The sequence below is a fragment of the Vigna radiata genome, chromosome 9, assembly GCF_000741045.1.
Source record: "Vigna radiata var. radiata cultivar VC1973A chromosome 9, Vradiata_ver6, whole genome shotgun sequence".
Taxonomy (NCBI): domain Eukaryota; kingdom Viridiplantae; phylum Streptophyta; class Magnoliopsida; order Fabales; family Fabaceae; genus Vigna; species Vigna radiata.
In genome coordinates, this window is record NC_028359.1 from 8,186,395 (window position 1) to 8,198,978 (window position 12,584).

The 12,584-nt window shown below is 29.8% G+C and overlaps 2 protein-coding genes across 2 annotated transcripts; one reads left to right on the forward strand and one right to left on the reverse strand.

Annotated features, from left to right (window-relative positions):
* Positions 1-252: 252 nt before the first annotated feature.
* LOC106773251 (phospholipase A(1) DAD1, chloroplastic) lies at positions 253-1,497 on the forward strand. Its single transcript, XM_014659959.1, has 2 exons — positions 253-451; positions 857-1,497. Exons 1-2 carry the CDS (start codon positions 253-255, stop codon positions 1,495-1,497), a joined length of 840 nt encoding a protein of 279 aa, XP_014515445.1.
* A 3,840-nt stretch (positions 1,498-5,337) lies between these two features.
* LOC106772928 lies at positions 5,338-11,492 on the reverse strand. Its single transcript, XM_014659569.2, has 7 exons — positions 11,310-11,492; positions 10,251-10,289; positions 9,912-10,049; positions 7,689-7,828; positions 7,449-7,540; positions 7,173-7,288; positions 5,338-6,050 (listed from the first exon to the last, which is right to left on the reverse strand). Exons 1-7 carry the CDS (start codon positions 11,454-11,456, stop codon positions 5,634-5,636), a joined length of 1,089 nt encoding a protein of 362 aa, XP_014515055.1. The 5' UTR covers positions 11,457-11,492; the 3' UTR covers positions 5,338-5,633.
* Positions 11,493-12,584: the final 1,092 nt, after the last annotated feature.

A 12,584-nucleotide genomic window follows, 5' to 3' on the forward strand; every position in this document is an offset into this window, starting at 1 on the left:
ACACCACCAAATTTCACTTGCATGAAAATTGTGTTGTGTTGTCTTTTTCATAAACAATTTGAGAAGACACACATGTATATAAGATTAAATGAATAAAACAAGAAGTTATTAAAATGCATAAATATTTTAGCAAAAGGTAATCAATCATATTTGAAAAATAGTCAACCCCATTATCATTCTCCACTTTCTTTTTTTCCCATATATAAAGATCATGCAAATACATAAAATGCAATAGCCATAGTAGTCACAATAATGAAGCTTGCTATGAGAGTAGCTTCAATCCAACCACGTACATCATCCTCTATTTCTCAAAACAACCCTACTTGTCCATTTTTTGAATCCAACATAAGCTCACAATTCAGCAAGTCTTTGCCATCTCCATCAACCAAATGCAACTTTCCCAAACTTAGACAGAAATGGAAGCAATACCAAGGAATTGACCATTGGGAAGGTTTGTTGGATCCTCTTGATGATAATCTACGTTGGGAAATTTTAAGATATGGCCATTTTGTAGATACTACATATAACTCTTTTGATTTTGACCCTACTTCTCTTACTTATGCTACCTCTCTTTATTCAAAAAAGTCACTTTTGAAAAAGTGTGGTCTGGAAAATTACGGCTATAAGATCTCAAAATATTTATATGTCACATGTGGAATTCATGTACCAACATGCATAAATAAATTTTTCAAAAAGTTGTGCATCCGATCTAGTTTGATAGGATACATAGCAGTATGTGTAAACGAGAAAGAAATCGTTCGACTCGGCCGACGAGACATTGTTGTTGCTTTTAGAGGAACGGTTACATGTTTGGAGTGGTTGGAAAACTTACGAGTCTCCTTAACACACTTCCCAGGTGGTCTTGTCGTCACAGGAGAAGAAGATGCTCCCATGGTGCAAAAAGGGTTTTTCAGTCTTTACACATCCAAAACATCTACACGTGCAAGTTTGCAAGAGATGATAAGAAAAGAGATTGGAAGAGTGATTCAAAAATACACTAATGAACCTCTTAGTTTAACCCTAACAGGTCATAGTCTTGGAGCTGCACTTGCGATTTTGAGTGCATATGATATAACCACCACTTTCCAGAATGCACCTATGGTTACTGTTATTTCATTTGGTGGACCTCGTGTCGGAAATGACAGTTTTAGAAAGCAATTGGAACAAAAAGGGATTAAGATACTAAGAATAGTAAACTCCGATGATGTTGTTACAAAAGTTCCAGGCTTTATTTTGAACTTAGATGAATTCGTAAATAATGAGGATGTTGGTGTGGGAATTTGGTCAAGATGGTTATACAAATACATAGAAAACATGCAATTGGAATATGTTGACATTGGACAAGAGTTGAGACTAAGTAGTAGGGAGTTTCCATGTCTCAATAGGAGAGATGTTGTTATGTGTCATGATCTCAAAACATACCTTCATTTGGTCAAAAACTTTGTAAGCTCCTCTTGTGCTTGTAAACACAAAAAGATTCACTCCATTCAGTCATGAACATTTCAACATTTGGATCATATCCATGTATTCAAGAGAAGAAATTTTAATTCTCTTTTAGTTATGTAATTCTCTTATCTTTTCTTTGTGAAAAAAAATTCATGTTGTTAAAAGTCTCACATCAATCAGAGATAAAATCATTTAAGTGTATATAACTGGGCGCAAACCTCACCCACAACTCAACTTTGTGGAATTGAATTAGATTTAAACTTCTCTTCTGTCATATACAATTCATAATTTATATAACTAACTTTTTAAAATCTATTTATTTCGAAAAAATATAAACATAATTACCACTTTTTAAATTTGCCACATGTAGTTATAGGAGTCATACCCTAGACATTGCTATCATTAAAACTTGCTAAAGTTAAAAGTATTAGACCATTATAACCAATCAAGAGAGAGAGAGAGAGAAAAAATGTATGATTACGATAAAAGTGACCATAGATTGGCCACATGTGTTCTTAGAATTTGATAGATTGTGGTTGGGAATTAAACAAATTCCATTGTTATATAGGAGAGAGAAAAATATAATTTAGTTAACTATTTATATATAAAATATTTAAAAAGAAGTACAGGATTTATAAATTATGAATAAAGTGTTAAAACATTAAATACAAAAACTATATGATTTAACTCTAAAAGATGAAAGAGTAAAGTGAATGTCTATCTTGTTCCAATTAAAAATTAAATAATTTAAAACAGGATAACAATAGCAATTCCCAAAGCAGAAATTTGAAAAAAATAGAAAATTAATATAATGAAGTTTAAATGTAACAAATTTGATGAAAATGCTAAACATACACATCCTCCGTGTAAGATGAGTTTATTCCACGAACTTGATTAAACTAATATAATATTTTGGTTAAATTAGTATAATTGTTGATTAGCTTTATATTTAAATTAATATGTTAATTATAACACATTCAAATATTACATAGTTATTAAAAAGTCTTTTAAATCTCCATAATCATCACATAACTTTGTGATAATTTGAAAAAAGAATTATTACTTTATTATACTAGAAATACATAACATTCTAAATTAATTAGTACTTTATTATAATAGAAATACATGACATTCTAAATATATTTTTTTTCAATAGCACAACAATTTGATTAAACCATTAAAATGTTTTAATTAAATTAGTACTTTTTGGTTAAAGCTTAAATAAATAATGTCAAGTTGTTATATACATATATTTAAATGATGGTGTTGACTTTCTTTTAATTTTATGGGATAGTTTTGAAAGCATTTGTGTGATGACAGAAAGGTCATGGGTCCAATCAAAATTAAAATATATTATTTTTATTTTTGATTAATGAGTATTTGTAGAGGCTTCAGGGAATGAACCTAGACACTCTGAAATTAAGGTTATATGTCCTCCTTATTAAATGAGGTTAAGATAGAAACTCTGAACCTAGAGACTCTGATGTTTGTATGTTAGTTCATCGTTTTATTTGGTGGTTTTCATCTGCAATGATTGTTTTTATACGGAAGTAGATGATAGTACAAGTGTTGAAAAAGATCCTCCTAAGAAAAGGGGTCAATATCAGCAGACGTTTGAGATAATGTTTTATTCAAGTTTTTTTATTTTCAATAAAATATGTTTATAATTGAGATTTCCAATAAAATAGGAATGAAATTTTACTTTAATTATGTTATTTGTATTAATTATAGATTTTAGTAGGAGTTTTACAAATCCTATAGCTTAGTACTAACAATGTAGAAAAAACAAGTATGACTAACATGGTCATTGAAGGAGAAGACCTAGACCCCAAGATAAGTGGTGATGTTGGAATTGAACTCATTGAGAAAACCAAGTCATTCTCCTTACAAGGTCGAAGTCTAAAGATAGGTGTAACGATAGATGAAGAAAGAGAGAAGAACATAGGATAAGTCCTAACTGAGAACGTTGATCTATTCACTTAAACAACAACTAACCTTTCGAGTGTCAATCTAAAGATAGTCTCTCGTATGTTCTTGTAGTTATTAAAACAAAATACAATAAAATTTCAAAATTGTTAATAGGAGTATTGGAGCACCTTGCTATCAAATTCAATGGTGTTAATCTAATATTATATCTAATTCTTAAGATTTTAGTAACTAGAATTGGAGTGAAAAATGTTTTTAATCTTTTCAGTAAACAGTGCACTCGTATCAATTTTTTTAGAGACTATAGTTCATAATTTTGATTCAAATCACAATATTTGATAGCAATAATGATACTGGAAATTTCATGTTATTGTTTTGGTTAATTTTAAATATTATATTATAATTAAATTAGTTAACATATATATACCTCTCAAGATTGACATCAACAAAGTTTTGATAGTCTTAACTGAAAGAAATATATGTGGCTGGTCTTATAACAGTTAACTGGTAACATAATAGGTACAGTAAATAATAAATTTTATTAAGATAGATTTTAATATTATTATAATATTATAAAATTTTTCTACTGACTTTTGGTGGGGTCTTCTTCTTTTTTTTACTTTTTCTTTTTTATATATTATTAAGAATGTTGTAGGTGATTGATATATGTTATAATATAACTTGTATACTGATGTTGTAATATTTTTATTTTCATTTAAAAATCAAGATCAAAGGCGTGAAAAAAAAACAGATTTGATAATTATAATATTGAAAAAAGAAAGATCTTCAAAAAATGTGTCAAAATAAATGAGCTAAGATTTTGTAGAAAGAATTCTAATTACAATTTTAATCTTTATACTAATTGTATTTTGTTGATATATATGATATTAGCTTATAATTATGTTGATGTTATTCAAAGCTTATAGGAAAGAACTTATATTCTTTGCAGTAAAGCTTAGTTAAGTTTTACTTCAAGATAAATTATCATATTTTACTATTTTGTTCCTAATAACTATTTTATATATTTTTGCTTTTCATTATTATTTATATTATTTTAATGTTAAAAACATTATGTAAATAGTTTTATTTTACTATTTAAAGAACTATCTACAATTTCTAGAGAGAAAAAAAATTAAAAGTTTATTATAGACCAAAAAGGGTTACTTTTTATTAGAAAAAACAAAACTCAATAATTTTCAAGAATCAAAAACATGTTTGAATCTTAAAATGATTGAGAGAAAGAAAGACAGAATAAACGTGAAGCAGTAAACCTCTAAATGATATAGAAACAAAATGCATATCATTTGAATAAACTTTTCCATATGGATTAAAAAGAGAAAAACCACCAATTACACAGAGGAGGGAAGAGTGTTGCTGTGCTGTTTCATTCTGCAAGAACTGCGACACGAGGCTTAAAATTCAGTTAGGCTTGATACTCTTTTATAAAGTTATCAAATTGGACACTTTACATAAATTAAATTTATGAGAGTTGAATAAACTCGATTTGCAAACTCGACTAATAAATTTGTAAAAGTTCACTCTAAATAACAAAAAATTATATAAATAATATTTTAATTCAAATAAATTTACAAAATTATAAAAAATTTATATAAATAATATTTTAATTCAAATAAGTTTACAAAATTATAAAATTTGAAATAAATAAAATTTATAAATATATTTTTCATAAAAATATTGTAAAGATATAAATACTTGAATTAGTATCATTAATATTGATACATTTCGAGACATAATACTATAGGTTTTTCCATTAAATATCGATTTCACAAACTATTACACCAAATCTACTTAAAAAATGAATTTACTTTCAAATTAATTTGGAAGTCAGATCTGAAAACGTTAATACGAGAGTTTAATAACCATACTTAGAACTAAAAGTAGAATTCAAAACTCCATATAAGAAAAAAAAAATCTACGACCAAAAATATATTATGAGAAAAGGCAGAATATCAAATCATAACTTGATTGCGAAATCAATCATAAAAGGAAAAACAGAAAACACGGCAGTTTGCTTGTCTTTCCTTTCCTCGCTTCTCTCTCTCTCCAGCACCCCTTTAGCTGAAAAAGGAAAAAAAGAGGCACAGATGTCTGTCTTTTTCTACTATCTATACTTTGTTTTTCACCTTTTTCTAACATATATGTGATATAAAGCCTAAAGTATGTTTGTTTTCTCATCAAATAAAGCAAAATCTACTTCCAATTTCCACATCCACGTCGCTGTACCAGTGAGAGCATCACTTCTATTGCTTATTGCTTGGAGTATCTCTTCTTACCCACTGTTGAACTGCTTTTCTTGGATTTCTTACAGTTGAACTAGAGTGGTTATCACTTCTTGCTTTCTGCCTCCTTGGACCGAAATTCTTCTGCCTGCTAGAACTAGGTCCATTGGATGTCCCACCGGCATGTTTTGCTGATACAACTGCAGGTGGTTCATTTTGTGTCTGCTCATCAGATTCCTTGGTTGATGTGGAGCTCGGCATTGCAACTGGTTGTGGAAGATACATACCAGGTAATATGAGTATATCTTTTTTGGGTTCAATCAAGCCACTGTTCTCCTTCTGTAAATTTAGGATGGCTTCAAATTTTTGTCTCCTAATGATCTCATTCTCTGATTGAAGGAGCGTATCTTCATCGTTGAGTTCTTCATTGTCTGAAGTCTGAAATCCAATGGAAAACAATGACCAACTACAAGATCAACATATAAGTAACTAATATTCAAAACAAGATTGTTGTCATTCAACCAATTTTTTGGCAGTAATATCAAGTTTGAAGTGTAAGCACAGTCCATCAAAATGTTGACTTTAAAAAGGCTACCACTGAAATTGATTCCTGGTATTGAGAGCTCGTTCTCTACAATCAGTAACGGGTGGATAAAAACTTCACTTCTATTTGACAAGATTAAAACTTACAAAGAGCAAGAGTCACAAGCATCTAATAGTGTACCACAAACAGCGAATTGGTTGAAATATATATTTCTGAAAAAAATTCAATTCTTCTATTCCACAGCCTAAATATCAGATTCAATTCAACATATCAAACAATATAAACAAACCCATTCTTTAAATGCATATAAAATAACTATTTGTGAAAACTATCTGAGATTGAGAATAGGATGGTAGTGAAAATCTACATAGCGAAACTGAGCATTTTACAGCTATGAGAAACAAGTTTGCTGACGGGTAAGATTGGCTGCGAGTGTGCCACTGGATGCCCTAGGGGTACAGCAGGAAATTTCCAACGGAAAGTAGTGTGGTGTGCAGACCAACTGGATGTGGAGAGATTTGACATAAACACAACTATTATGTTGGATGCCAAAGAAGTAAAAAGCAGATTGAAAAAGTTTATCGGAGACTTCCATCTTTGAAAAGTGTAAATAGGTTTTCAGTCTCACTGGTTCAAGTCCGTTGAACATTGCTTTTAATGCTACAAAATGGAATTGAGGTTGTCAATGACTGTCAGAAGCTTAATACATAATCTACGTTTTCTTTTCATGTATCCCATAATAGAATAAAGTTGAGCACATCATGTGTTAATTTAAATTTCCAACTCATTTCTTAACCATTAAATTATCATCGGGTTCTCCTCAATAAAGGAAAAAAAATGTTTTCTGCAAGCAGGAAGAACAATTCTATCAGATTGAAAGATTGACCCAAAGGCAATTCATCCATGTCCCGACTAGGCCTATCATCTAACTCCAAGCCATTTAGGCAAACAAATATAAACCAATAATGAAATTCTCATTTACAGTCCATGCAGTAGAGTTGAAACAAATAACTTACCGATTGGGAAGAGTATGATCCAACTAGGGCAAGCACATGGTCCAAATCCTTGGCAAGAAAAGGTTTGCGACAGACAGGGCAGTTTCCGACACTCTCTTCCATTTTCTTATGATTGTCTAACAATAAAAAACATAAATTCCATGAGAATATACAATACTACGAATTTCTACAGAATATATTAGCTCTCCAAGCTTCTATCTTTTGGTCGTACAAAAGAAAATTTTCATATTGAAAACAATGTTTCATCTTGTCAAAATGCCTTCCAATTATCCATACCATGGTTCCGATGTGCAGCTGCACTGTCTGTATTGGCAGAGTCAGGTTCTTTAGAACTTTGAAGCCATTTCCACCATCTAATGATACATTCACTGCCAATTATAGACAATTACTAATTACATATGGAAATCTAATGCTAAGTCATGAAAAAATATAAACCCATAAAACTTCTAAAAATCTAATGTTTGTACATGTGCGAACAGAAGGGAAAAATCAGAATTATAAAATTAATAGACGCACCTGTGGAAGCAATGAAAACAAGACATTAACTTCATAAAAGGCAAAGTTTCGCTTTGCTGATCTTCTGGGACCAAAGGGAATAAACACAATGGACAATCACCATCAGGATGATTCATAGCTGACAGTTTCTCAACAGCTTCCTTCAGATACATTTCAACAATCAATTATCAATTATTACTGTATGAAAAACTATATTTGATATGACACATGTATCTTCGTGCTCTGCAACTATCATGTTATCCAAAGCTATGTTAGAAACTACAAAGCAATAAATTAACGTGTTATCAACAAAAACAATAGCAAAAAATGAGAGGAGTAATTTTTAATGAATAAGTCTGCAGTCCTACATTATTAAGCAATATTTTAACCATTAGTATTACTCATTTTTCATTTTGTTTGGCAAGACAATAAGATAGCTTCTAGGTTATTTTATTAGCTTTCAAAAACACCAAAAAGAGCTCTTTTTATAAAAGAGCTTATCTCACTACTTTATAGATTTTTTTAAAGTACTTTGTATTGCATTTGAACCCTTAACCTCAGCTTATTCTTTTTCAAACTTTTACCCTTTTTCTAAGGATTCCAACTTTTATCCTTACTATTACTAGTTCAGTATAATTCCTCACTTATCCTTCTAATCTTCAAAATTCCTTAACACACTCTCTTCCTCACTCTCATCAAATATCATTCCTTATAATCTCATTTCATTGGATAAAATATTTAACAAAAGAATAAAACTATAAACAAAAAATATCCTCTTAAGAATGTAGAATTTAAACTTAATTTAACCTCACAAAGCCAATTTAGTAAGATAAGTTTTACATTTACTTATATAGTATAATTTGGTTTTATGTCTAGTCAATATAAGATTTCTAACACATTTTCTCATGACGAGAACTAGACACCTCGAGCTAGGGACTGAGGGGAATCTTATAGCAGCTAACAAGATAAGCTCAACAAACTTAACTAAGATAGACTCTAAATAGCATCCTAATATTTAAGATAATAAAGAATTGAAATAAACAAACCATAAAAAATTATAATTATTTGAAAATATATATAGTTTACAATTTTTTAAAATTATGGATAAATAATCAAATAATGTTATTTTATTCCATGTTATACTTATCAAATAATTCAACAATTACTTTTCCTAAACATTGTAATTCAACCAACTAACATATTATCTTAAAGATTCAAACTTGATCACATTTTAATTTAGCTTACTTTACAGCATTGAGCTAGCTTATCCACTAATTTTGTCAAACCATTTATCTTCTAAAACTTAGGGTAACCAAATATTACAAGACAAAGATATAAATAAACAACTGCCGTTATCTAAACATATATGTTGCTTAATTAATGATTTACCTACAAACTCAATGGAACTATTAGTTTAAAATAGTATTCACATGAAATTTTAGGCTTATAGACCTCGTATGACTAAATATAACCCCAAGGAAGTAAGGTACAAAGCAGCTTATCTTTCCTAAGGCACGATGAGGAAATCAATGCAGCAGACTACTGCAATCTGATGCATAACATGTGTACGTGATAGAGAGGAATGGACCACAGGTAGTTTCAGGGGGAGTAGATGAAAAAGGGAGTGGAGCTGGAACTAAATGAGTCACTCGAGTACAAGGAAGCAAGCCCCCAAAGCAGTTGCGGAATATGGAGACCCTTGTTTGACAATAGAATATGTAATTCAAGGCAAGCTTGTACCCAATTTCTACTGTAACAGTATGGCTAGGTTTGCTACCTGAAGCTTCTCATACACCAGCCTAAATCCCTTTCCTGTGCTTAGTTATTCTGTACAACTGATTTGATCTTATCATCAAGTCTCAATCTGCCCATAAGTTTGAATTCTTGGCCAAGAACCCAAAAACACTGACTAAGGTATCTCCTATCACTTTATTTTAAACTAACAGATCTTCACACTGTTTTTCAGAACTTTCCACATTTGCTATTAGCCTCATTATCACCAGAGTGCATATAAAACTCATCTACTGATAAATATCACCAGATAAAAATAGTTTGGGGGAAAGGGACCTTATTTTTATTAAATCTTTTCATCTCAACCAGGACCAAAGCAAAAATTCGATCGAAGTAGATGCTATAGAGTTTACTAACTAAATGCTTAACAAACAAGGGACATATATGTATGGAGCAAAACCATCACTATTCTTGTTTTAAAATGTGCAGCTAGATCAATGATGCAATTGTTACCTCACAAAGAGCTACAAGCATTAAACAAGGGGAGATCTCACAGGCTTTACTTTGTATGTAATTTAATAGATGTTTCTGTCTCTGTTCATCCAGACCCTTGCAATCCACAAGCTCAATAGAAGGTGGTTCTTTTGGATACTACAACAAGAAAGGAAGTAAAAGTCAATTTTCTAAGTCACTTTACTACCTGTAAGGGAAACCCATTTAAAATACTAGGTGCATGTGTTTTACACTGTGTAGAATTCAAACTACCTCGAAGAAAACTACACAGTCCATACATATACAAAGTGAATGTGATACTTTACTCGGATCACATGCATATTTACAGCAAAAATGTACCTGTGAGGTAGCTTTTATCTCCAGAACAGCTTCCACAAACTGCAAAGAAAATGAACATAAGAAACTACCAAAAATCAGACACTTGCTCCAGTGGCAGAGCTGCACATCTAAAATCGACACCAACAGATTAAGGGGGATATAACTTTAAATCTACACCAATAATCATACACTTGTATATAATCTTTAATACATCAGCAATCTAACTTGTTTTTACATTGTCATGTGTGTCCAATCACAGACAATCACGTACAGTAAGATCACAGATTACTGTAACAACTACTTCAAAAGTCATACTTGTGATTTCTAACTGATTAACAATATAAAAATCTTTACACTGAAATTGCTTAAAATTAATCTCAAAAACAAAATTAGCAAACCAAACCCCCATTCCAATCACTTAAAANTTACAAGCATTCATCACGATAGTCCTTAATTTTACAAAATATCCGCTTTAGTCCCTAAATTTACAAAAATCACTCATTTCTGTCATTTTAATTCTACTGTCCTTTTGCCCTAAAAATAAACACCAAAGTAAGAATTCCGTAAAGTCTAAGAAGTTATAATTTTAGATGATGAGTCTCTGATAATCTAATCATTTCCTCCACTACTGTTAAACCTTCCAGCGTATTAAATTAACACAACTATATCACAAATTTTTATGATAGTAACATTGGTACAAAGTATCAATCAACTTTACTACTGATTGATTTCTGCCGACAAATCCGGCATGCCACATTTAATAGGGTATCCTTCCGATCACGTTTTTCACCTTAACTAAACAGAGTCCAGTTTCCCTCCAACCAATGACTTAAGGTCTCTCATTTCAACCACCCTCTTTTGTGATTTCTTTTCATCAACGGGTCTCAAGTTTAAAAATATTGATTAAGTTATCCGAATCTAGTTCCACTTTAACGGCATGAATCTCTGTATAATATAATAACACTGCATCTTAAGAGCAATTTTACGTGCAAGATTTACTTTTAGGGGGTTGGTGAAATAACAGGAAAATTGATTATAGTGAAATTGAAGGGAAATGAATGAAAAAGAGAAGGGGAAGACCTGTTGGGAGGAAACATCAGCAGTTCTGGGTTTGAGAAAGAGGTGAAAATGGGGAGGAAATGAACTGAGAACGGTGCAATCGGTTCCATACACGGCTTCCACTGCTTCAACTTCAGCCACCAATTCCTCTTCTTCTTCGTTCCCCATTCTCTGATTTTCCTTTTGGATTCCAATTAGATTGTGAGATGAAGTTCCAATTATATAAATTAGATTCTCTGATCATTATATAAATTAATTCACCATTTTGTCCTTTTTAATAAATAATTTTTTAAATTCAAATAATTTTATGGTATTTTAAAATTGGACAACGATATTTCACAGTATTCTTTTACAAACATCTTACCATAACGATGAATAATAATAATAATCATAAACATCATTAATTACAAAATGATACATAAATAATGTAAAAAATATATACTATCAAATTATTATTATAATTATTAAAATTATTTTACAATCAATAATAATAATCATAAATATTAACATAGATCAATCATATATACGTAAATAATGTTAAAATGGTGTCAAAAATATATTGTCAAATATCATTATTCTTTAAAATTTAATCATTTTCTTTATTTTACCAATTTTTAAAAATTTACATATCAATGATCCCTGTCATATTTAACAGTAAATTTATTAATTAAGTATAGGTGATAGTTAACAGCGTCGTCTCTCTTTCTATCACGTAAGTGATAATATTAAGAAGGCACGAGGATGAAATCATATATTTTTTGAAGGATTAAATTTTGCATATTTATTTGAAGGTTAAAGAAAATAATTAACATGTTTATATCTTTTAAAATATTACTTAAAAGTTATCTCATAATATGCGATAATTGAATTTAATAATCATGAAACTCAAAATGCTATAGAATAAAATAGATTTATCTTTTATTTGACAGTTCCAACCGTGGAGAATGAGTTAGATAAATGGGAAATGGTATCTTACTACTAACTTGATGCTTTTCATAATAATAGAATATTTTATTTTTAATAATAAAGTGCTATTTTGTAATTTAAAAAAAATAGATTTTTTTTTCAAAGTGGTTAAATGTGTGTATTGTTTGAAAAAAAAAAAAAAAAAATATATATATATATATATATATATATATATATATTATATGTAGTTCATATCAAATGATATTCATGTTTAATAGAATTAGATTATGATTAGGTCGATTTTAATAAAAAATTTATAAAATTAAATGTATGGTTATTGAAACTTTTGACTTAATTGTTAAATTGATTAAACACTAAATTAATTTAAAT